Here is a 24,074-nt window from a genome sequence, read left to right as displayed (position 1 = left end):
ATTGAGCCTAGATGCGTCCAAGATGCTTCGAACAAAGTTGTTCAAACCAATTCCCCGATCCTTTCCTAAATTTCCCAGCTCACTTCTTGCACTGAAAAACCTCGGGTCTACCAGCTCGCTCACGACTTAACTCATGTCAACCAAAATTCGTGTGTCAATCATTGGTCAGTCCGAATTGACTGCAGAGAAACGGCGTTATACTAGTAATGGCTGAACTAAGTTCTTCTTAGGCGCATCAGGGACTGGACGAACTACACTTTGCAACCGGTTGGTAAGCGTACATATTGTGCTCTTGTATTTCCCAAACGTCAAGGCTAAGTCCCCTTTTACACTAGAATAATCACTCTTACGTTCGAAGTGGCGATGGCCACGAATTTTGTTTGAAGTCTCAGGAAATGGACATGGATGCCCCAGACTTGTTGGAGAACTCGGACGTTGTTCTGATGACTCTTAATCTGGATACTGATATCACTGAACTGACCAGTCAATATGGGCAATTTGTTCGCGGCAAGTATTGGGAAAATCGAAAGACGTTTTGTATTGTTGGAACAAAACAGGATACAATGAACCCAAATTCATACCCTGTTGCATATCCAAGAATGGTGACATATTGGATCACTCTTTTTACGTCTTTATCCAGTTATCTTGTTGGAAGCCAGAATGGGAGTGGCATCGATGATTTGTGTTCTTCCATAGGTTAGTTTGGGTGATCTCTGTGTGTATTAACAAAGATTCAACTGATGCGGATAAAGTGGACAAAATTCATCCCATTCCAATTTCGATTGGACAACGGGTCCTCAAGATACTTGCACCAATTCGATCATGGGGGCTGGATGTCGTCGCTTTGGTTTTCTCCCTTCCAGTCCCTCCAAACATCAACAAAGATGTTCGTACCAGACGTTCTTACCAATCTTAATAGGAACTGATGTATCTGCACAGACCCCTGACTCTAAGGATCTTCCTGAAATTCCAGATGACGACGTGGCATATGAACTTACCAAAACACCAGAGTCAGTTGCTTTCAACAAACGTCTAGCATCGCTTGCTGGCTTACAGATTGGGTTGGCGCCAACGCACAAGATTGCCCCAACTTTGATCGCCAAACGTCTGGATCGCTATGAAAAATTTAACACCATATTTGTTCGTGCTCACACGAACATTCCTGTTCCGCAGCCACGCTATCTACATCTGGAAGTCGCGTTTATCACCGACTTCATCCCAGGATCAATGCTTCTCGAATGTTGGGATTCGTTCAGCATATTCTACCAGTTTCGCATCGCGTGTACACTGCGCAGATATGTTTCACAGATGCGACAGATAACTAGCGACAGGCCAGGTAACATTGAACGCGGACTGGTTAAGGGAGCACTTTTCAATATCTGTTTATGGAATGGTCCCTTTCGTGATGTGGAAACATTTCGGAACTGGATAGCAAATGTTGCTTATGTTGGTTGCTTTGAGCAGCATAGATTATTTTGCTGGCTACATCGGGATGACCCACCCCCGCCTACGCCGCCGCAGTTGTACCTTCCACCCGACTCTGATTGGAAATTAAACCTTACTCATTGCGACCTCAGCCTCTCCAACATCATTCTATCCGACGATGGTGTATTATGGATAATTGATTGGGCTGATGCTGGATTTTATCCACCCTGGATTGAAGCCCGAGGGATGAAGCGGTACACACAGGCTCCCGATTCGTGGAAACGATGGCTCACATTCATTGCCGGCTCTTGTTCTGATACTGACTTTCTTTGGAGCCACATGGAAGAAACATCATCTATATATGGCTCGAGCTTTCCTCGAGAGGATTACTGGCCAACTCTTGCTCATATGAAGGAAACTAAGATATATTAACCAATGCTGCTTTTGCGCTAGAGCACTAGGCAACTCGTATCATGGTCTGTCTAGGAGAGACTATATCCCGAGAGCCTTGAGAGACAACAAATATTACATGATGCAGTGCTACTTACATGTATGTAACCATTGTTTGAATGAAGCCAAGGCTGGTTCTATCATCAGCTCAGAGAAATCCTAAATCAAAGGGGATCCATACAATATTCTTGAATCAACTCGGACAATCTTTTCGACGAGTCAGTCCAGCGAGTCATGGGAAAGAGTACTTCTTCCATGACGCCATTAGATGTGTGGGAATAATAGTACATACACACGACCAAGCAACAAGATCGAGTGATCCTTCGAACAAAGTTGTTCGAACCAATTCCCCCATTCTTTTCTTAATCTCCCAGCTCACTTCTTGCACCACAAAACGTCGCATTTACCAGCTCACTCACGCCTCGACTCATGTCAACCATCATTCGGCTGTCAGTGACTGGTAAGTCCGAATTGACTACAGTGAAACGGCGTGATAGTAATGGCCAAACTGAACAAAGTTCTTATTAGGTGCATCAGGGACTGGACGAACTACACTTTGTAATCGGTTGGTAAGCGTATATATTCTGATTTTTTGTTTCCCAAAAGTCCAGGCTAAGTCCCATTTTACACTAGAATAATTACTCTTACGTTCGAAGTAACGATCGACACAAATTTTGTTTTAAGTCTCAGGAAATGGACATGGATGCCCCAGAATTATTGGAGAACTCGGACGCTGTTCTGATGGCTCTTAATCTGGGTACTGATATTACTGAACTGGCCATTCAATATGCAGAATTTGTTCACGACAAGTATTGGCAAAATCGAAAGATGTTTTGTATTGTTGGGACAAAACAGGATACGATGAACCCAAATTCATACCATGTTGCATATCCAAGAATGGTGACATATTGGATCACTCTTTTCACATCTTTATCCAGCCACCTTGTTGGAAGCCAGAATGGAAGTGGCATCGATGAACTGTGTTCTGCCATAGGTTAGTTTGAACTATCTCTGAGTGTCCACAAAGATTCAACTGATGCGGATAAAGTGGACAAAATTCATCCCATTCCAATTTCGATTGGACAACGGGTCCTCAAGATACTTGCACCAATTCGATCGTGGGCGCTGGATGTCATCGCTTTGGTTTTCTCCCTTCCAGTCCCTCCAAATATCAACAAAGATGTTCGTACCAGACGTTCTTACCAATCTTAATAGGAACTGATGTATCTGCACAGACCCCTGACTCTAAGGATCTTCCTGAAATTCCAGATGACGACGTGGCATATGAACTTACCAAAACACCGGAGTCAGTTGCTTTCAACAAACGTCTAGCATCGCTTGCTGGCTTACAGATTGGGTTGGCGCCAACGCACAAGATTGCCCCAACTTTGATCGCCAAACGTCTGGATCGCTATGAAAAATTTAACAGCATATTTGTTCGTGCTCACACGAACATTCCTGTTCCGCAGCCACGCTATCTACATCTGAAAGATGTGTTTGTCACTGATTTCATCCCCGGTACAATGCTTCTCGAATGTTGGGATTCGTTCAGCATATTCTACCAGTTTCGCATCGCGTGCACACTGCGCAGATACGTTTTACAGATGCGACAGATAACTAGCGACAGGCCAGGTAACATAGAGCGCGGACTGGTTAAGGGAGCACTTTTTGACATTTATTTATGGAATGGTCCTTTTCGTGATGTGGAAACATTTCGGAACTGGATAGCAAAGGTTGCTTATGTTGGTTGCTTTGAGCAACATAGATTATTTTGCCAACTACATCCCGATGACCCACCCCCGCCTACGCCGCCGCCGTTGTACCTTCCACCCGACTCTGATTGGAAATTAAATTTTACTCATTGCGACCTCAGCCTCTCCAACATCATTCTATCCGAAGATGGCGTATTATGGATAATTGATTGGGCTGATGCTGGATTTTATCCATCCTGGATTGAAGCCCGAGGGATGAAGCGGTACACACAGGCTCCCGATTCGTGGAAACGATGGCTCACATTCATTGCCGGCTCTTGTTCTGATACTGACTTTCTTTGGAGCCACATGGAAGACACAGCATCTATATTTGCCACGAGCGCTCCTCGAGAAGATTACTGGCCAACTCCTGCTCATATGAGGGAAACTAACTAATGCTGCTTTTGTGCTAGAGCACTGGTCGACTATGGTATTCAAGTTTTACGTCTTGACCAAGTGAATATGTAGTATATTGTGATGGATTGTTAACCCTACGCCCTGTTGACTGTAAAACTTGTTTTTGAAAATTAAAACCATACCCCTTTGCGAATTTCAACCGTCATGCGTCAATACCTACGAGATTTGCTTGCCAGTTTTAGGCATTTGGAAACACTACACCGGAAGAGAAGCTGACTGGATGATACATTTACACGAGACCTTCCAGGGATACCGGGATACCTCAGGCTGGAGGTGGACGAACAATAACTTGCGAAAGCTCGTCAATCTCAGTGAGACTAACCGGCTTTTGGCATAGACGGCGTGCATCCGAAGCTCGTGTTATCATTCTCAGTTCTGACACCATGAGCCACTGATGGATTTGAGATAAGACACTACACGAAGAGTGCCAGGTGATGCCTGTTTGGTCTGAGAGAAACCTGAACCGAGGAGTTCCGATGACCGAGTGGCGCACCTGTCACCAGACATCTGGATTATGACTCACTGCAGATTCCCAGAGTGTTCAGGTGGTTGTAGGAGAAGATTTTCTTTCGCTGATTATTTGAAAAACTCTGCAATTGTGACGATAGTTTCAAAAGGTGTCGATACGTACATTTATGTTACCAGCGTGCAGGTCAACGGGTAGATGCAGTTAAGCGCCCGTAGATTGCGCCATGCGTGGCGAAATATCGGATTGGCCGTCTTCGTTGAAACCACTGCAGTGTATCATTACCGATGTCCGATGAATTGTAGTGTTCGAAAGAAGCTTAAAGCAGTCCGTTATCGATTGCAACCCTTATGCTGCACTTCATGAGAGCACGCCTGATCTAGACGGTAGGCTTGTGAAATACAGGGTGATGTTTTATCGCGTACAAGTTCCGATTTGAAGGATCCTGTTGTTATTCTAACATCAGATTCCTGGCGGTGTGGGAGCCCTTAGGATTGGGGAATCTAAGCACCAACAATCAAAGGATTGTCTTTCCATTAATCCCAAAGCCGCTGAAAAAAGAAGCATGTTAATCTCATTGGACTCTGTTTTAATTATGGATTACCAGCGGGCAGTCAGAGAGAAGTCTACCGAGACATTGGCAATGCGAATTCTCCCGCTTATTCTCCCGGGTACACACACAAGTCCACACAAGTACGTTAAAGGTTTTTGTAAGAGGGATTCTGCTGTTTTCCAACTTCTCCCGGAAGATGCCTGTTGTCTGTGTGGTATCAGTGCCACTGACACCGCTTTTGTACCCTACTTACTCTTCCTGAGAGATCGTCCCTGCTGATCCAAATTTGATCTTTGAATCAGGTTGTCGATTTGGCAGTGAGAACCCAGCATATCCAGGTGTTTGCCAAAGGTGGATTCCGGATCGAGATATATTGAAACATAGATGGATTGGCGAGCAAGAAGAGGTGGGTAAATGACTTGTGGAATAATTTTTACAATCAATAACGTGTTTCGACAAACTTTGATACGAGAAGAAATTAGCGCAGGGGAGCATTTAATACGGTATTCGGCTGGTTCCGGGTTTGGATGATATGCATCGCCACCAGGTGGAGATGTTAGCAGGAGAGCGGGGGTACGAGAAGAAGTGTGCGTTAGTGGATGTTGTATACTCCAGAAGCTTAAGAAACACGTGTATCTTTCACGCCAACCGTGATACGGCTTTCTCGACTTTGGTTTGGTGCTCGCCTGCAAATAATGAGCTAGGCTCTATCGGCGCCTCATGGTAGTACAGCTGCGGCTATTTTTGGGCACATCGTTTGCTCTCGTGCGTCTTGAAAACGCGTGAATGGACTGTGTGCAACTGTCACGACGTGTAAGTCGGTTATGTAGATTATTTATGTTCTTTAGACCCTGCCGATGACACGCCTGTGAACTGACCGGCTGGGTAAGTGTTTTATGTATTATTACTATCTACTCCAAGTAATCATCCCCACGGTTATAAATAATGGCCATTTTAGTGCATTTTGTGGGCCACCGTGATCAGTTCGTTGACAGAAAGATAATTATAATTATGATGTTCGGGTGGTGTAGCGGATGAGTTGATAAGGCTATCGATATCGATATCGATGGGGGGAGTGGAAGTGGGGATGGGTTGTGCGAGAGCGAGAAAAAGCGCTGGTATCCCACTGATGAACTGAATTAGGCGATATCTGAGTGTATACAAGCCAAAAGCGAAGATGCAGTCTTGCAAGGAGAACACAGTCCAAGCAGATCATTAAGATTGAGGGGACAAGTGAACATGTAGAGCCCCAAATCCGAAGATCAAACGAAATCGGGCGTGCAGTGAGTCTGGAGCAGGCTCTAGCGGTGCGCTCGATAAGAAAGACCTCTGGATTTGGAGCTGTAGTGTACGACTTGGCGTGAGATGGGGGATATCCAAGAGCAAGAGCGGGGAAGAGGCGCAGATGGATCGATGGTGGTCTCGATTCTAGAAGATGGAAGAGAAAGAGAGAAGTGGGGAGACGAGTAGGAGAGAGGCCCCCCCTTATTTATACAATTTAAACTCCGCATATCATATCAGTGACAGCCGTGTCTTAATCGTCACTTGACCCTATTTCCAGCACCACCATGTCCAACGCACTCGCCCCTCCGCTCAGGAGCGCCATGAAGCAGTCTTCCCGGCCCAGCTCTCCCGTAGCCTCCCCGCAACTCGGCCGCGTGCCCCTTCCCCCCGCACCGAGCACAGCCATCCCCGCCCCGCCCGCCGCCGCCGCCGCCCCGTCCCCCGAGCACGCCTTCCACCCGCTCCCCGCCTCCAACGCCCAGCCCCCGCCCGCCCACTCCAGCATCCACCACCCCGAGCATGAGAAGGAGTCCCACCACACCTCATCCCACCCCCACCACCCGACCTACACCCCCAAGGTCTCCTTCGACACCTTTGAGAACCCCGCTGCAAGCATGTTCTCCTTCACCCTCCGCGCACAGACAGATCTCTACCGCCGCACACGCAACACCCGTGTCTTCCTGTGCGCTGCGAGTCCAGATGAGAGCGGGAGCGAAGCGCTGGACTGGGCGATCGACACCCTCGTCCAGGATGGAGATGAGCTGATCGTGTTTCGAGGCGTCGATGAAGACGAGCTGGGTATGTTCCGGTCACCTCTCATTATACGATACGCTGACTTTTTTTCTCATATCCATCTACATCCTATCTAAATCCTCCTCCTTAGCGGAAAAAGACCACGATCTAATCCGCGACTCTGCGCGCGAACTTCTGGCATCCATCCAGGCCCACGCCCACGCCTCCGCACCCGACCGCCAGCTCTCCCTCATCCTCGAATACGTCGCCGGAAAAATCACAGACTCCATCGACCGCCTCATCGCGCTGTACCGCCCCGACTCTCTCGTCGTCGGCACGCGCGGACGGCGCTTCGGCGTCGGTTTGGTGCAGGGACTCGGCGCGGGCCTGGGGCTGGGCGTCGGTGCCGGGGGCATCGGGAGTGTGAGCAAGTGAGTATACTCGCTTTTTTGCTTGGTCCGGGCAGGGCTGATTGTCGATGTTAGGTATTGTCTCTCACATTCGCCTGTGCCGGTCATTGTCGTCCGGCCTGGTAGAAAACTGCGCAAGGCCGTCGAAAAGCGCCGCGCAGATCCCAAGCGTGGTAGGCACTTTGATTCTTGAGCTCAGGCTACAAGTGTACTTTGATTCTTGTTCATCTACGTCTTCCACTTTCTTTCGTGGTTTTTTTTCTACATTTCATTTTTTTTTGCTTTCAGGTATACATTGGTTCTGTTTCCTACTCTAGCATTCCATTCTATGTCACGTCATGTAACTAACAAAGCCACGGGTCATTCTTTTAACTTTTTATTCTACTTTGTGATTTTACTTTAGCTTTCATCTCGCGCATATACGGATTCAATTTCATCTTATCTCGTCTTATTACACATTGTGTCACCAACAGTTACGCCAATCCTCATTCTCTATCCACGACACCGACATGATTTTCACTCTTGACTATTTTCCCGCCGCTTCGAAAGCTAGTTCGAGGATTTTATTGAATGTATCTTTATTGATCGTGCTTACCTACTTCACCAATTACCTTATTACTTCCCTTGTTTCCTCAAAGCTTTCACCGCCTGCCTTTACTTCCATCTCTCCAATCCGCCTTTGAAGTTTCTGAAAATTCCGGGCTCACGCCCAAATAGCCTGCGGCCCGGCATAGCGGGCCTCTCTTTGCCGTCTTTCCGTCTCGCCGATCTGTTCTTCCAGGCTGTAACTAAGCTTGTCGGGTATTATTAGCAGCCTGAGAAATTTAGAAGATAAGCAGCGGAATGTTTGATATCTGGAAACGCAAAAAAGGAAAGATGGGAAGTGAATTGTGGGTGGAATGCATAAGGCGGGTGTTGAGTTGAGAGGTTAAAATTGAAAGAGAGATCAGTGGCGAACTGGAGATTTGGAATGTGGGATGGGCAGTGACAAGAGGAATGTGAAGTGTGAAATGTGACGGGCAGTTTGCGAGAAAGAACTGAACGGGTGAAAGAAGGAAGCTGAACAGTGAAATGGAAAGTGAGAGGAAAGCGGAGGGGAAAGAGGAGGGATGTAAGATGTGAGAATTGTAAGACGTGATGTAAAAGGTGGGAGGTGAGCATAGAAGTGAGAAGAGGGCTAGGTGAAAAATGGACATGTTAGGTATGAAGTGAGAGGATGTCGGTAAAGGCGAGATCTAAAATGTGAGCTGAAATCGGGAGATTGTGGACGGCAGGAATCTAATTTTAATGTGAATGAGTAGGTGGAATTGGGAGGTGACGTAACAAGGATTTGGATGTGGACAAGCACAGATTAGCATTGGAATTTGGTGATGAATGTTCATATAGATGTCTGAGTGAACGGGAGAGGGAAAGGAGAGGAGATGGTAGATGACGTGTGAATCTGAAATTGGCACGGGAGCAGGTGATTCAGAGAGGAGAAAGAATGGGTCGGCGGGAGTATAAAAGAGATACTGGTTGAGACATAAGTGATAAATTTATCGTCTAGGTGAGTGAGCAGTTAGTGTAACTGTTGTTAAACAGTCAGGAGGGAAGGGGAGTGTAGGTGTGAAGTGAACTTGAACGTGAGCGTGGAAGGGGAGGCGTGGCATGATGGAGAGGAGAGGTTAAACGGTCAGGAGGGGAGAAGAGCGAAGGTGTAAGGTTGAACGTGAGCATGGAAGGGAAGGTGTGGCATGATGGAGAGAAAAGCGGTAATGGTCAAAAAATTGATAGAGTGGAAAGGTTTTGAGGCGGGCAGAATGCGATGAAAGGGAGAATGAACTATAACTGCGGGTGAGGGGATAAAATCGAAAGGGAGGTGGGGAATATTTGTTAGTAAAGCTGTAAAATGATTGAAAAAATGTGATTAAGTGGAAAGGCGATAGTGATTTGAAGATTCAGGATGCAGGTGGCTGATGAGCTCGACGTAGGGAAGGAGGCGATTCAGAGGGCCGAGACAGAGCTTTAGCTTTAGGACTAGGATTTGTGAAAATCATTCAAGGATGAGAGATGAGGTGGCCTGGCCACTCCATTCCGTCGCTCTAGAGTAGTAGGCGGTGTTCGAGACAGGGAGACAGTAACTGAGACAGTGACCGGAATGAACGGTCCAGAATGGCGCCTAGCAAAGCTTATACAAGGGTCCCTGACCGACGAACCGAGCGATGTGAATCCGGAATCTGGACAGATGGGACTCTCGCCTTGAGGAATTGGCCATAATCTTGAACAGGGAAATCATTGGAGAGGGCGAAAAGGTTGCTAGCACATGTTGAGGTGCTATCAGAGCTTGGTTGCAGTGATTGCCACTAGGCGGGCATGGACAATCGACGTAGAATGGCGAAGAGATACTGCAGATTATAGTCAGTCGCCGTTTGTAACTTATTCCTCACTGTAGACTAGACTTACTAAACTCGCTCAGCCTAAACCAAAGATATCAGCCAAAGGGTGGCTAGGCAAACGCGAATGAGCCATTGAGGTGAAGGCGTCAATCTGTGACAGGCGAGGTGAGCCTCGGAGATGGTATGCTGAAGGTATTGCCAGAGCGTCGAAACTGGATTCGGTACCCGCCCAAGATACTCTATACCGATGTCGTGATCCTCATCAGGCTTTAGCAAGATACCATTGAGGTGAAGGCGTCAATCTGTGACAGGCGAGGTGAGCCTCGGAGATGGTATGCTGAAGGTATTGCCAGAGCGTCGAAACTGGATTCGGTACCCGCCCAAGATACTCTATACCGATGTCGTGATCCTCATCAGGCTTTAGCAAGATATGATAGGTATCAGGAGCTTGGGCGATACAAAGGATGATGAGGGAAAGGAAGCAAGAGAGGATGGCGGCCCTCGCACAGGATTCTGCCCTTTTATAGGCGGTTGAGGTGCGTCATCGTTATGATCGGGGCGGATCCGGAGGCTGTCTCTCCGGAGCAGCCATGATCGAGAAGATTGAATATGGAAACTCGATTTCCAAAAGGGGAGTAAATGGAGCCTAGCCAACAGTCCCCGTCAACCACTTGGAAGATGATTTTGAACAATCAAAGACAGCCGCTAGCGTTTGCTCAATACGGGACTCATTGCATACATTGAATATTGAATGGTCACATTGTCTGTAATGGCATTTAAAACCAAGAACTTTATGCAGACCACATTGAATGAAAAATTGTGTATTACTGCTATATTTTTAATTATTAAAGATGAGGTAGGAAATTATGCCAATCTACTTCTAAAGCTGCCTTTGAAGGCAACACTCGCAATGCTACTACTCCTTCTATCAGCAGTATTGAGCGAGCAAGGAAGTAAAAAAGGATCATCAAAGATAATATCAGAACTGAAAAATAATTAAACAATGCTATAATAGCCCGAAGCACTTTGGTTATGACTGCGCTAGGTGACTGTTGCGAGTCCTTTAGTTGATTACCCCTGTATATCAGCATTCTAGCCCCCAGACCGTATAATAAAGAGGCGCAAGGAGCAAAGGTTAAAATAATAGAGGAGATTTTCCATAGCTGGTGCTCAATAGTAGTCGGAAAGCGAAAGTTCCATGCGATACAATGCAGCACACCGAAGGCTGTAGCAACAAAGGGGAATGTGATGTAGAGGACGAGAATAGAGTTCTTTTTGACTTTAGGAGAGTAGAAAGTCGGTACTCTGTCACGTTGCGGGTGGCTTATCCACTCGTCGTCATGGTGTTGAAAAGTGTTAAACAGCAGGAAGATCGAGAAAATGACAGTCAATAGCCAAGCCAATATGGGTAAAAATAAGATCCATGCAAAAGCCCACCAAAGTGCCACCAGAATACTAGGGTATTTCTTTGTATCCTCACGCCAGTCGCGAGAAAGTTCTGGCAAAATATCGGGTCCTATAACAGGTACTGTCTTTATGATATCCTTGAGGGATTGACCCAAGCGATGAAGGTTAGAGTTTTGGATTGACTGTAGGTAGGATGTATTCAGTACATCATATCTCGTAACTTAAACGCGACAGACGAACTTACAGAGCTGCTCTCACCAGTGCCAGGCGGAACTCCATCTCCCTCCGCCGAACGCGTGTTCTCCTCCGCCAGTGCCTCCTCTATATCCCTCAGGGCAATTTCAGGATCTTCCATTACAATGGCCCTTTTTAATTCAATTTTCCGCACATAATCAGACCCTGGTTTGAGGAACACTGGAAGGCGACGCTGGATGTCCATGGGTTTATGCCACCAAAAAAAGTACATAGCCCCGTTGAGACTACAAAATGTAATTGTGACCACCTCGAGTTCTGTAATTTCTAATCCTTGTATGCCGCGACCAATGCACTGAATAAGAAACCATAACACTTGAAGGACGACTAATCCCTTGGCTAGCGCGTCACCTTTACTCTACTCTTCGATATCTTCCTTGGTTATCGTCGGGAATGTTAGTTCGTCAGATGCAACGAGCTCTTGGAAAAGCTCGCAGGTAAGCGTGCCCATGTCTTCATCGCCCTTCATAAGCACAAAGCCGCCCATTATGAGGAAGTGTGCATGAGTCATCGTCCAACCTTGATCTGGTAGTACCTGTCGGTCAGTAAGGGCGTATAACTATGCGCAAAGACATACCTTTATGTTGTCTTGATATCTCTCTCGCGGCCAGCCATTGTCTCACGGAAAGAAACACCACAATTTCAGGAGCAATAAGAGCGGTAAACATGAGCTTCAGCCGACCGAAAAGCGCTCTGTAGGCAAACCCTTCTGCAGAGGGCAAGTTGGGGTGTATTGCTACCCATGTGCACAAGAATATTGTACCAAGGCAGCTCCATATAATATCGAGAACACTTCTTGTATCTGGACACGAGCATTGGGATGGATCTAAATCTTGCCGGGAGAAAACGAGACCGATGTTGTCCGGTGACCATGAAGTAAGTTGGATCGAGGTCAGAAGCCTGGAAAGGTATGTACCAGCTACGACGAGCGAGACTAGCATGAGCGATACCAATGCTGGTCTCAGCAATGATGGTTTTAGATGAATGTGCTCCGTGTGAATTAAGTATGATTTAATTTATAGAGCAAAGCATAGCCTCGAAAAAGCGCTGGTTCCTTACTGTGTAAATCTCCATGGCAGCTTCTATTTTTGTCCAAATCCGCCCACTTCTTGAACCCATAAGGCAACCAACTGCCTGTCATACCCTCTCAACGAAGACAAAATAAGAAGTCAGATACCTGGAAAGGTCCCAACTGGAAAAGAATTAGACCAGTATGAACCATATCTCCGCACACCGGTTGCCACATTATTTGCAGGTAATTTCAGTTGGACGCGCACGGACATGAGGTGTCCGAGCCTGGAATCACTTAGCCTGAACGGAATTGGTTTCGAAAATCAAAAGCAATAAATGCAGCGCTAGACGAAATGGATAACACTGTCTAACTCAATTTAAACTATGTCAGACTTAGCGGAGAGGTACAAGGGTGGAACTTCGGATTCCGGAAAGTGGACGTCGTCACTCATTACGGTAGACCAGCGGTCCCTGCTACCTGACTGATCTACATATTCTCGAAGATAGCAGTCATTGGGCCAACACTGATGTGGTTCAGGCCCAAAGGCGTCCTTTTCCAATGATGCTGCTTGTAGGCGCATTTCTAGGCATACAGTCACTTGCGATCATGTGCGAAGACAATCATAAAATTCAAGCCTCTTCCCTGGTGGAACGCCTTCGCGAAGACTCTCCCCAATCTGGTTTTCCCGGACATACGACTGTACATCAGATCCATCAGAGACTGGGATATGATTATGTGTGCAAGCATAAGGTATCTTGGTCTATATGACTTGTGATTGAATCAAATGGTCAGCGCGATGGAATTCCAGCAAGTCTTGTGAACACATCACTCCAGCACCTGAAGATCATCATCGTCAACGAAGAAGATGCCCCGTATTTGATATTTAATCACGAGTTGCTGGTACTTACTTTCATGAATGTATTGACTCTGGAATACCTTGAGGTCGGTGGCGAGTTACCTGGCATGAGAATGTGGTGAAATTTAGTATTCGAAGTCGATCGCATGGGAAGATTTTCGTACAGAACTTGAACGTCTGTGGCGCGGTTGATCTCAGAAACTGATTATGCTATGGGGTCCGGTTGATAGTGGCATTTATGAGTTGGAAGGCACCAATTTATTGGAGGGAGACGTTGGGTTGGGAGACAGAAAAGTTTGTCGTTACAAAGTTGTGATGCGAGTGAGACTGTCGTGCTATCATTTGTGTTATTAACATATTTCTGGCGTGGTATTGAAATAACTCTTTTAACAATGGTCCTATAGATAAGCTCTCAACAGCCCTGAATGGATTGTCGTGGGTCCAGGGACAAAAAACAGCTACATTGAATAAAGCAAATGGCCGAACCTAGATATATGCGCCGAATTTTTTACAGATTCGTGGAACTGCTAAGTACGCAACCAAGCCGTTTTGGCAATTTTCTTCTGCTTTTTCTGCTCTTTATAACGTTCCTAGGGAAATCATGCGATCAATACGAATCGTTTCATACCCACCGAGCCAAAAGAGCAACGGTAGAATAAATGGTAAGCGACACTCACGATGTCTTTCTTGCTAGGTCTCTTCCTCTTCTTACCTCCTTCTTCTTCTGCACCTTCCCCTTCTTCACCCATGAGTCTCCCACCACGCTTCGCCAGGTCTTCCTCCCATTTGTCTACATCAAAGTAGAAAGAGCTCATGCGCTTCGCGCGTTCGTATTCTGAAAGATGAGCGGGGGTTCGTACAGGACCCGATGAGGAGGGGAGAAAAGATGAAGAGGACGATGAGACGGCTGCAAAGCGTCCTGTACGGGCGTTGAACTGGGCAGTGAACGTTGGGAGGGCTTTTGAATCAGGTTAGGGTTAAATATGAATAACGAGAAGAAGAAATAGGATCACTTACATCCGGGAACAGTTTGCCCAGGAGCCATAGCAGAAGCAACAAGAGAAGGATCCAAACGAGCCAAAACGGGGTCGATGCCCTGAGCGAGTGCCGCTGCTTCAATGGCCGCGTTCTGCGCAGCCACGGCAGACAACTGTGTCTGCCCCGCACTGGAACTAGATTCTGGTTCCTCCTCATCCTCCTTTTTCTTCTCTCCTGTAGCAGAGGCCGGTTCTTGTTGGGCATCGTGTGAGGTTCCCTCGGGCACGAGAGGGTTCGTCCATGTGGTCTGCTGTGTGGTGGCGTTGAAGAAATAGTATGCGTTGTATTGAGGGCTCCAGACAGCTTGCCATTGGGATGCATCAGTGTGGCTCGTTGGCGCTGGTGTGATCGTCGTCGAGCGTTCTGTCGTTCCTGAAACGGCGCTCTCGTCTACACCATCTTTCGACTCTTCCTCCTGTTCTTCAGAGTCAGAACTGGAATGCTTCTGATCGGATAAAGGCGTGTTTTCTTTATCTGTAACTTCAGACACTTCTTCTTCTACGTTATCTTGGGTGAGTTTAGAGGTAGAAGGGGATGGGGATGACGACATGACTGTTGATGATGAAGGAAGTTGGGAAAGATGGAATTCAAACTCCGTCATTTGGCTAATGCCGGCCCCGGCCGTATTTCATCATCGACTGGTGACCTTGTGTCCCCAATAAACATTCTAAGTAGCTGAGTTGCGCTCACCCAATATGTATTTTACAACTTGAAATATTCCGAGCCAACTGGTTTGTCTTGCTTACTGGCGGTAGTATACTTTGGGCTTTTCTTGATCAATGAAGATTAAACGTCTGAATAACACCGAATGAAGGCACTGGTGTACAAGCTTTCCTGTGTCAAAGCTTCTCGCTTTGAATTCGGTGCAACACACTTTCTATAAAGAGGTCAGATCTCAACACGTTGAAGTACCTCTGCACGAAATATTCTCGCAGTTTCTATATTGGCTGAGCATATGCTACAAAAATTGATGAATGCCGATGGGAAATCAATTTTTGATGAAAAGGCAGAAATATTTACTCGATTATCTAGACCCGACCTGAAATTCGTCCTAAATATCTAGTCGGAAGAGAACATAGTATTTCACATAACACAATTGCATAAACTAACGGAGAAAAAGGAACAAGGACAATGGCCATGGTATTGATCCGTATCAACCTAAGTCAACAGTTCAGCAAATCCCATGAAAGTGATATATGAGAGTCGTCATACCATTTCGAAAGACTAGCCACTCAGACACAACTTGTATGATAGCAATCGGTGTTTAAACTCCCGATATTCTTTGCAAGCTCAGAACAAGGGCGTCGACTATATTCAGGCTTGATTCGGCCTGAAACAAAAGCCCACGATCAACAAAATTCTGTAAGTGAGAACGGACCCAGCCAATGTGTTGCAGGTCGTCAGAAGGGAGGCGATAACGAGGCATATGCATTTGCATAGCATTAACAAAGTCTTTGACAGTAGTGCCTGGAACAGCTTGAGCTTTACAAAGTACAAAACCATCCCTGATCGTAAATTTGCTGTGGTTGGCAATAAAGGTAACAGACGTTGGGAGAAACTGGAGGGAGTCGGGATGTCTAGACATGCCGAGTTGGATCTGAACTGCTCTCTGCAACTGGATGTGGACCTTGCTGATGTTCGTGGATCCGTGTGCAAGATCAAGACATATCCTAAGCTTATCGACATTCGTGTGAGACTGGCACCAAACGTATATTTCCTTGATAGGGTACTCCCAGACCTGAAGGCAATTTGCCAAGTTATAGCTTGGAGCGGAAGAGTGAGCCATGAGGATGAGTACGAAACCCGGGAGCGCAGAAAGGGGATTCCTTGATGCATTCATGGTACAATTCAGACTGGGATTTTATACGTTTTGAAAAATTTCAGTGAGTCAGTGATTATCGATGTGAATGAATCTCGCAGTTCAGTGGGACTGATCTTCGCAAACTATCCTATCATCTATTTGTGCTGTAAAGGCCTTTGTGGGATGATCTTGTTAGTGTTAGGCCATATTAAAAGCAACATTAAATATATACACTCAACACGGTGACTCCCAGGAATCTATTGGAAACCCCGAATTGGATTACGCGATGATATAGAGATCTGGAAATATATCTGAATCGCATGAGAGAATATTGGCCCAATAGGTATGGATGCAATGGCGGTTTAAACAGGATTCACGATGCGGAGGAACGGGCCGAGCGCTCTGGCTTGCCCTCCCAATAAATTACCAGCCATGCCTCCACCACGTGGCGTTCAGTATCCACCGTTTGTCGGTTCACTTAGGTTCACTTCAGTCAACCACTTCAACGATCGATAAGCTCTATCTTCTTTGTTTACCAATATCAGCCTCCTTATAAGAACTAGGCCTACTTCATATAGATGCCAGCTCACGTTCAACTTTTGATTACGGGTACTGACTCGGAAATAAATGCAACCACAAGAATGACTGATCTGGCTGCTCAAATGTCGTAGGTTCTCCGGGAAGTGGAAGAACAACTCTTTGCGAGCGGTTGGTGCGTACTTATGCTTGATCCATAATCCAAAATTTGGACTGCGCAATAATCATTATTGGAAGTTTAGCACGAACATGTATTTGTTAGGAAAGACGATGGGCACCATTTCTGTTTCAAAGCTCGTGAATCAGCCATGGACCCTCGAGGAATGTTAGATAAAGCCGATGTTGTCCTTTTTACCATTCCTCTGGATATAGACGCTACCAGCACAGTTATGCAATATGCAAAGTTTGTTCACGATAATTATCGTGACCAACGGAAATCATTTTTCATTATAGGAACAAAACAAGATATTCTGGAACCCGATTCGAACTTTGTCATATATCCTGGATACTTGACAACATCGATCACCCTTTTCACGTCCTTGTCTAGTTACCTTGTCGGCATTACAAACTCAGATAGCATTGGAAAAATGTGCTCCGCAATAGGTAGGTGACCCAAGTTGTGCAATTACAAATACACAAAAACTCACGCATAATCACATCAAGTGGACCTAATTCATCCTGTAAAAACTTCAGTTAGACTCCGCTTCCACAGAACATTCACGCGCATGGAATCATGGGCTCTGGATGTCATTGCAAGAATCTTCTCCCTGCCGGTTCCTCCTAATGTCAACAGAGACGTTTGTATCTTCATACTACATACCACACCTCTGTATTGATCTTTCCATATTCAGACACCAGATCCGGAGAGCCTTCCAGTCATCCCGGATGATGATGCAGCATGGGAGTTGACGAAAACACCAGAAGCCGTTGCCTTCAATAAACATCTGGCAGCATACACTGAAGGTCACGATTTGGCTCCTGCACAGAAGATAGCGCCGAATTTAATCCTGAAAAACCTCAATCCTTTTGAAAGTTATAATTGTAGCTTTGTCCGGGCTCACACCAACATTCCAGTTCCACAGCCACGTTACACACATCTCAAACAATTTTTTGTAGCCGATCTTATTCCTGGACGCATGCTTCTGGAGTGTTGGGACTCTTTGAGCAGCTTCTACCAGTTCCGTATTGCCTGCACTCTTCGAGGATATGTATCGCAAATGCGACGTGTTACTAGCGATAGACCAGGTGGCATAAAACTCGGCCACGTACGTGGGGTTCTCTTTGACCCTAATTTATGGAATGGCCCTTTTCGCGATGTGGAAACGTTCCGAAACTGGATAGTAAATATCACTTACCTTGACCGTGTTCACCGTGACCAAGGCTTCCGAATGAAAAACCCTAATATGCCGCCCCCTCCCACCCCGCCACTTCCAGAGTTACTACCCGATTCCGAATGGAATTTGGTCCTCACACACTGCGACCTCAGCCTTAGCAATATCATCCTTTCAGATGATGGCGTGTTGTGGGTTATTGACTGGGAATGGGGCGGGTTTTATCCACCTTGGATAGAGTCGCGTGGCATGAAGCGCTACACTTGGGCGCCTGCTTCATGGAAACGATGGTTCACGTTTATCGCGGGCGCGTCTGATAACACTGACCATATCTGGAGCCATATGGATGATATAGCTTCAGCCTATGCTACTTCTGTCCCTCGTGAGGATTATTGGCCCGATCAATTATAAATGTAAAAGATTGTCGAATTATTGTCACTTTTACTTTTAGCTATGAAACTACAGTTTGTCAAAGACTCGAAGATGTGATTTGATTTAGAACTAGAGCCTTTACAGTTTTAAGTCCGATTGTGTTTTGGTCACGGTATTCTCACGGCCGATGGGGTCAGTTGATTTTATGCAATTGCTCTCTCATATTAACCTACACCGCCATTGTTCGATCTAGCCTACTGATTGTACAGAATTTTGTGATCTCTCTTGACGTGTATTGATTGTATACCATTACCGCCTACACTTCTTCTGTAGAGTTTAGATGTTAATCGATATCCGGGTGGCGATAACAGGTGCGTCGCAGTTCGACTCAGCTGAGTGCAATTGTAACAAGGCAAACTTGGAGACATATCTTGACAGGCCCTCCAGAAAGCGGACGAACAACGCTCTGCGAACGACTGGTGCGCTTCAATCTTCTATTTCCAGGCTGAAAGCATACTAACCTCTTTGCTTCTCAGAATGACCGTATATATACTAGGTCCAACGATGGGCGACATTTCCGTTTCAGGGCACAGGAGACCAATCTTGAGGCACCAGGACATCTGAATTCAGATGTTGTGATACTTACTGTTAATTTGCACACAGTTTTGAAGGAGGTCAAAAATTTGGTAGCTCAATACGGCAAACTCGTTCAGGATAGCTATTGGGAACAGCGTAAAATGTTTCGAATTGTAGGAACTAAACATGATAAACTGGATCCCGAGTTAAAAATCTTCGAATACCCTGGACTTTATACAACGTGGTTCACAATGTACACGTCTCTGTCTTGTCATTTTGTTGGTACCCATAATGAAAGTGCCATTGAGGAAATGTGTGCTTCTATAGGTGAGCATTGCTTCATATACGTGATATTTGGACTTACAGAAAAAAAGCCGACCAATTTCAACCTATCAAACCTTCAATTGCAAGTCAAGTCTACAGAGGGCTTTCACAAATGCGATCATGGGGACTGGATATAATTGCATCTATATTTTCCCTTCCAGTTCCTGCCAACGTTAATCAGGATGTTGGTAGTTCAATGCTATGTGGACAGAATTAGAACTGACATATTTTTTCTCCCTAGACACCTGATCCTGATGACTTGTCCGAGTCAGTCATTCCGGATGACAATGCTGCATGGGAATTAACTAAGACATCTGACTCTATTGCCTTCAACAAACATCTGGCGTCCTTTACTGGTGCGCACAATTGGGCACCCGTACTCAAGATTGCACCAAATTTAGTCATAAAAAATTTGCACCACTTCGAAAGATTCAACAATATATTTATTCGAGCTCACACAAACATCCCGGTCCCACAACCTCGATGCCTGCATCTGAAGAAATCGCTTGTCACGGATTTAATTCCCGGAAAAATGCTTTTAGAAATTTGGGATTCACTCAGCCTCTTCTACCAATTTCGTATTGCATGTACTCTTAGACGATATGTTTCTCAGCTTCGACGTATCACCAGCGATCGACCAGGCAGCATCGAACAAGGACTCGTTAGGGGAGTATTATTTTATCCACATGCATGGAACGGACCTTTCCGCGACGCGGAGAGGTTCCGCAACTGGATAGCACATGTTGCTTACATGGAATGCATGTACGAGCACAAGGAACTCCGCCGTTTAAAAGGTCCAGAAGTTGCTGGTAGCCCCCCATCTCTTCTCAGCCTACCTCCCGAACATGAATGGAATCTGGTCCTTACGCATGGCGACCTTAGTCTCAGCAACACCGTTCTTTCAGATAACGGCGTACTATGGATTGTCGATTGGGCGGACTCCGGCTTTTATCCTCCCTGGATGGAATCGCGAGGAATGGAACGTTACACATGGGCGCCTGAATCATGGAAACGATGGTTTTCATTCATTGTTGACACCTCTGTTGACACCGCCAATCTCTGGAGCCATATTGGGGATACAGCCAGTTACTACAGCACAGACCCCCCTCGTGAGGACTACTGGCCAGATACAGAAGAAATACGAAATATATCGGGCTGGTCTTAGGCGTCCGTGTATGTTACTGTCGTCCGAAGTTACTAATGATCAGTAATTCTCTAAGAACATCATACTACACATTAAACAAGTGTCAGGACGGGTACTGGATCCATCGTGCACACAACAAGTGTTGCCTCCTAAGTGTGTTAAATCTGACATTGAGAGACTGCTGGCGGGTGTATCTCTAAACATGTGCCATGTACATCCCGCGCGTCCTGTGTATCACTGTAAAGACACGCAGAGAGTCCGGAATCAGGGAAGACGATGGTGGAGAAGTCCATCTTGGACTCCCATGTTCATAATCAGAATGGTCACGAGCCTACCTTGGGGTCAGTTGATGCAAAGTTTATCTCCTCCCTTACTACTACGGCCATTGTTCCATCCATCCTACCTACAACCTCACAGAGTTTTGTGATCCAGTTTCTTGTAGTGAGAATATATCGTTAGCGTCTACACTTCTTCTGTGTAATTCCAATGTTAATCAATATCCGGGTGGCAATAACAGGTGCGTCGCCAGTTTGGTACAGGAGGCAGAATGTTTACTGCGCAACAAACCATGACAGGCCCCCCAGAAAGCGGAAGAACAACTCTCTGCAAACGACTTGTGCGTTTCAATTCTGTATTTTCATAGATAGAAAACATAACAACCTCTCTGCTTCTTAGAATGACCGTATACATTTCAGGGTCGACGACCAGCAACATTTTTGTTTCAGGGCACATGAGGCCAATCTTGAGGCACCTGGACGCCTCGAGTCAGATGTTGTTTTACTCACTATCAATCTTAACACAGATATGAAGGATGTAAAAGATATGGTCGCTCAATACGGCAAACTCATTCAGGATACCTATTGGGAACAGCGGAAAATGTTTCGCATTGTAGGGACTAAACATGATAAACTGGATCCCGAGTCAAAAATCTTCGAATACCCTGGACTTTTTACAACATGGTTCACAATGTACACGTCGCTGTCCTGTCATTTCGTCGGTACGCATAGTGAAGGTGCCATTGAGGAAATGTGTGCTTCTATAGGTGAGCATTTGCATCATAGACTGATATCCAACTCGGGCTCATAGAAAAAGTCGATCATTTTCGACCCATCAAACCTTCAATCGCCAGCCAGGTCCACAAAACGCTTTCACAAATACGATCATGGGGACTGGATGTGATGGCATCTATGTTTTCTCTTCCAATCCCTTCCCAAGTTAATCAGGATGTTGGCAGTTCAATGCTATCTTGACAAAACCAAAACTGACATATTTCCTCCGTAGACACCTGACTCTGATGACATGCCAGTAGTTCCTGATGATGATGCTGCATGGGAGTTAACAAAGACACCTGAATCCATTGCCTTCAACAAATATATGGCCTCTTTCACTGGCGGGCACAATTGGGCACCCACACACAAGATTGCACCAAATTTAATCATCAAACGCTTGCACCACTTCGAAAGATTTAATAACATCTTTGTTCGAGCTCATACAAATATCCCTGTCCCACAACCTCGCTACCTCCACCTGAAGGAATCGCTTGTTACGGATTTCATCCCCGGAAAAATGCTTTTGGAATGCTGGGATTCGCTCAGCCTATTCTACCAATTTCGTATTGCATGCACTCTTAGACGATATGTTTCTCAGCTTCGACGTATTTCCAGCGATCGACCGGGCACCATTGGACAAGGACTCGTCAGGGGTGTATTATTTTATCCGTATTCATGGAACGGGCCCTTTCGCGATGCGGAGAGGTTCCGAAACTGGATGGCACATGTTGCTTATATGGAATGCATGTACGAGCACCTGGATCTGCGCCGTATAAAAGGTCCAGAAGTTGCTGGTTGCCCCCCGCCTCTTTTAAGCCTACCTCCCGAACATGAATGGAATCTAGTCCTAACCCATGGCGACCTTAGTCTCAGCAACGCCATTCTTTCAGATGACGGTGTGCTATGGATTGTTGATTGGGCGGACTCCGGTTTCTACCCTCCCTGGACGGAATCACGAGGCATGAAACGTTATACATGGGCGCCTGAATCGTGGAAACGATGGTTTTCATTCATTGTTGATACCTCTGTTGACGCCGCTAATCTCTGGAACCATATTGGGGACTCAGCGTCTATATACAGCAGCGCCCTCCCTCGTGAGGACTACTGGCCAAATACAGAAGAGATACGAAATATAACGGTGTGGTGAGATACACAATATAATGATGCGGTTTTACTAGGCATCGTAAGTTACAGTAGTTTGAACTTATCAGTGTGATATCGATTTGTTACAAGAAGACCTATAATGATCCTCTCAAGCAAAAACATCATACCTAGATATTGCGACATTCTTAGTTCCCATATTAATATTCATGAATTAGAAAATGAGTTTTGTTTGCTCTTCTAAGATGCTTTCTTGGAGAGTTTGATGGGATACAATAGTCACATTAGACCTTTCAGGGATGCCAGGAGGTGGACATCTGACCTTTCAGGGATGCCAGGAGGTGGACATCATTTGACATAGTTCATCTGAGGCTCTTATTGTCATTCTGGCACCGTAAGTCACTGATGGATTGAGATAAGAGAATATGGCATCAGTTCCAGACAATTTCTTCTCGGTCTGAGAAAACCGAGGAACGCCGAAGGTCGAGTGGCACATCTGTCACCAGGAATGCGATTATGATTCAGATCGAATCCCCGAAATTTTCACTTGATAGTAGGAGGTAATTTTTCGTTCATTAATCAGTTGAAAGATTATGTTAAAAGGATTATAGGATGCAAAGATGTCGGTATCCTCTCTGCTATCATTGTTCAGATCAATAACGCTACTGGGCTATGGCTGTCCGTTTGCACATTTAATACCAATCTATAAACTTTTTGTTCCATACATAGAAATCTCAGAAGTAAAGATCCGATAATTATTTGCTCTTATTTCCGCAGATAGAGAAGAGATTGCCGAACATATAGATCCAGTGTCCATACATTTACAGGTTGCACCGTCAGATACAACTTTGAGTACCATACATATAGTTTTGGTGCCCACATATACAAAGCACAATCTTTTAGAGAGTTCAAACATGCCCTTTAATACATATTTTGCTTCCTTGCATATGTCTGCAGGTTCCCCATATGGGTGATTTGACCTTTCTTTTGCCTTTCTTCCTCCCGAAGATATATAGTTGTTTTTCGGCATGTGTCTATGCCGTGCTTGCCTGGACATCGTGAGAATTCGGCAAAATTCGGCAAATGAGGAGACAAATAACAGTACATTCCCTGTTCCTGTCGACACATACTAATTGAGCAATGAAAAAGATTCACATATCTGATAGAAGTAATTATCTACCTGTATTAAGCCTGATTACAAAAGTATCACGCCTCTATAGCTTTTGACGAGTATTTTGGCTACTCCTACTTAAAAAGGCCTAAAGTTGAGATTGCAGGTAAAACTCTGAAATGAATTTCTCTTTATAGCCTCTACACACGTTTACACTGCTCACGCGTATAAATTAATACTCCTAAAGAGTTTTGTGACCTTGCGTCAGTCGTCCTACATCCTTCACAAGTAGCAATTCCC

At 45.7% G+C, this 24,074-nt stretch overlaps 10 protein-coding genes across 10 annotated transcripts; 6 read left to right on the top strand and 4 right to left on the bottom strand.

The window, feature by feature from the left end:
- Positions 1-133: 133 nt before the first annotated feature.
- JR316_0001281 (uncharacterized protein) lies at positions 134-1,857 on the top strand (the record flags this gene model as incomplete). The annotated part of the gene is made up of 5 exons (XM_047887091.1): positions 134-164; positions 231-271; positions 336-696; positions 753-886; positions 940-1,857. 5 exons carry the CDS (start codon positions 134-136, stop codon positions 1,855-1,857), a joined length of 1,485 nt encoding a protein of 494 aa, XP_047754837.1.
- A 447-nt stretch (positions 1,858-2,304) lies between these two features.
- Positions 2,305-4,022, top strand: JR316_0001280 (uncharacterized protein; the record flags this gene model as incomplete). Its single annotated transcript, XM_047887090.1, has 5 exons — positions 2,305-2,335; positions 2,404-2,444; positions 2,509-2,869; positions 2,924-3,057; positions 3,111-4,022. The coding sequence occupies 5 exons, from the start codon at positions 2,305-2,307 to the stop codon at positions 4,020-4,022; spliced, it is 1,479 nt and encodes a 492-aa protein (XP_047754836.1).
- A 2,608-nt stretch (positions 4,023-6,630) lies between these two features.
- Positions 6,631-7,681, top strand: JR316_0001279 (Universal stress protein A family protein C25B2.10; the record flags this gene model as incomplete). The annotated part of the gene is made up of 3 exons (XM_047887089.1): positions 6,631-7,144; positions 7,230-7,509; positions 7,564-7,681. The coding sequence occupies 3 exons, from the start codon at positions 6,631-6,633 to the stop codon at positions 7,679-7,681; spliced, it is 912 nt and encodes a 303-aa protein (XP_047754835.1).
- Positions 7,682-11,469: 3,788 nt separating this feature from the next.
- On the bottom strand, positions 11,470-11,736 carry JR316_0001278 (uncharacterized protein; the record flags this gene model as incomplete). Its single annotated transcript, XM_047887088.1, has 2 exons — positions 11,470-11,490; positions 11,515-11,736. 2 exons carry the CDS (start codon positions 11,734-11,736, stop codon positions 11,470-11,472), a joined length of 243 nt encoding a protein of 80 aa, XP_047754834.1.
- Positions 11,737-11,880: 144 nt separating this feature from the next.
- JR316_0001277 (uncharacterized protein) lies at positions 11,881-12,190 on the bottom strand (the record flags this gene model as incomplete). The annotated part of the gene is made up of 2 exons (XM_047887087.1): positions 11,881-12,047; positions 12,100-12,190. The coding sequence occupies 2 exons, from the start codon at positions 12,188-12,190 to the stop codon at positions 11,881-11,883; spliced, it is 258 nt and encodes an 85-aa protein (XP_047754833.1).
- A 1,727-nt stretch (positions 12,191-13,917) lies between these two features.
- On the bottom strand, positions 13,918-14,978 carry JR316_0001276 (uncharacterized protein; the record flags this gene model as incomplete). Its single annotated transcript, XM_047887086.1, has 3 exons — positions 13,918-13,980; positions 14,068-14,348; positions 14,408-14,978. The coding sequence occupies 3 exons, from the start codon at positions 14,976-14,978 to the stop codon at positions 13,918-13,920; spliced, it is 915 nt and encodes a 304-aa protein (XP_047754832.1).
- A 714-nt stretch (positions 14,979-15,692) lies between these two features.
- On the bottom strand, positions 15,693-16,214 carry JR316_0001275 (uncharacterized protein; the record flags this gene model as incomplete). The annotated part of the gene is made up of 2 exons (XM_047887085.1): positions 15,693-15,758; positions 15,807-16,214. The coding sequence occupies 2 exons, from the start codon at positions 16,212-16,214 to the stop codon at positions 15,693-15,695; spliced, it is 474 nt and encodes a 157-aa protein (XP_047754831.1).
- Positions 16,215-17,491: 1,277 nt separating this feature from the next.
- On the top strand, positions 17,492-18,508 carry JR316_0001274 (uncharacterized protein; the record flags this gene model as incomplete). Its single annotated transcript, XM_047887084.1, has 2 exons — positions 17,492-17,563; positions 17,618-18,508. The coding sequence occupies 2 exons, from the start codon at positions 17,492-17,494 to the stop codon at positions 18,506-18,508; spliced, it is 963 nt and encodes a 320-aa protein (XP_047754830.1).
- Positions 18,509-18,809: 301 nt separating this feature from the next.
- Positions 18,810-20,534, top strand: JR316_0001273 (uncharacterized protein; the record flags this gene model as incomplete). Its single annotated transcript, XM_047887083.1, has 5 exons — positions 18,810-18,840; positions 18,908-18,948; positions 19,006-19,372; positions 19,531-19,553; positions 19,611-20,534. The coding sequence occupies 5 exons, from the start codon at positions 18,810-18,812 to the stop codon at positions 20,532-20,534; spliced, it is 1,386 nt and encodes a 461-aa protein (XP_047754829.1).
- A 547-nt stretch (positions 20,535-21,081) lies between these two features.
- On the top strand, positions 21,082-22,709 carry JR316_0001272 (uncharacterized protein; the record flags this gene model as incomplete). Its single annotated transcript, XM_047887082.1, has 4 exons — positions 21,082-21,129; positions 21,189-21,555; positions 21,600-21,739; positions 21,795-22,709. The coding sequence occupies 4 exons, from the start codon at positions 21,082-21,084 to the stop codon at positions 22,707-22,709; spliced, it is 1,470 nt and encodes a 489-aa protein (XP_047754828.1).
- Between the last annotated feature and the right edge of the window lie 1,365 nt (positions 22,710-24,074).

Source organism: Psilocybe cubensis, chromosome 1 (genome assembly GCF_017499595.1).
Source record: "Psilocybe cubensis strain MGC-MH-2018 chromosome 1, whole genome shotgun sequence".
Classification (NCBI taxonomy): domain Eukaryota; kingdom Fungi; phylum Basidiomycota; class Agaricomycetes; order Agaricales; family Agrocybaceae; genus Psilocybe; species Psilocybe cubensis.
This window is presented reverse-complemented; position numbering and strand designations above follow the sequence as displayed.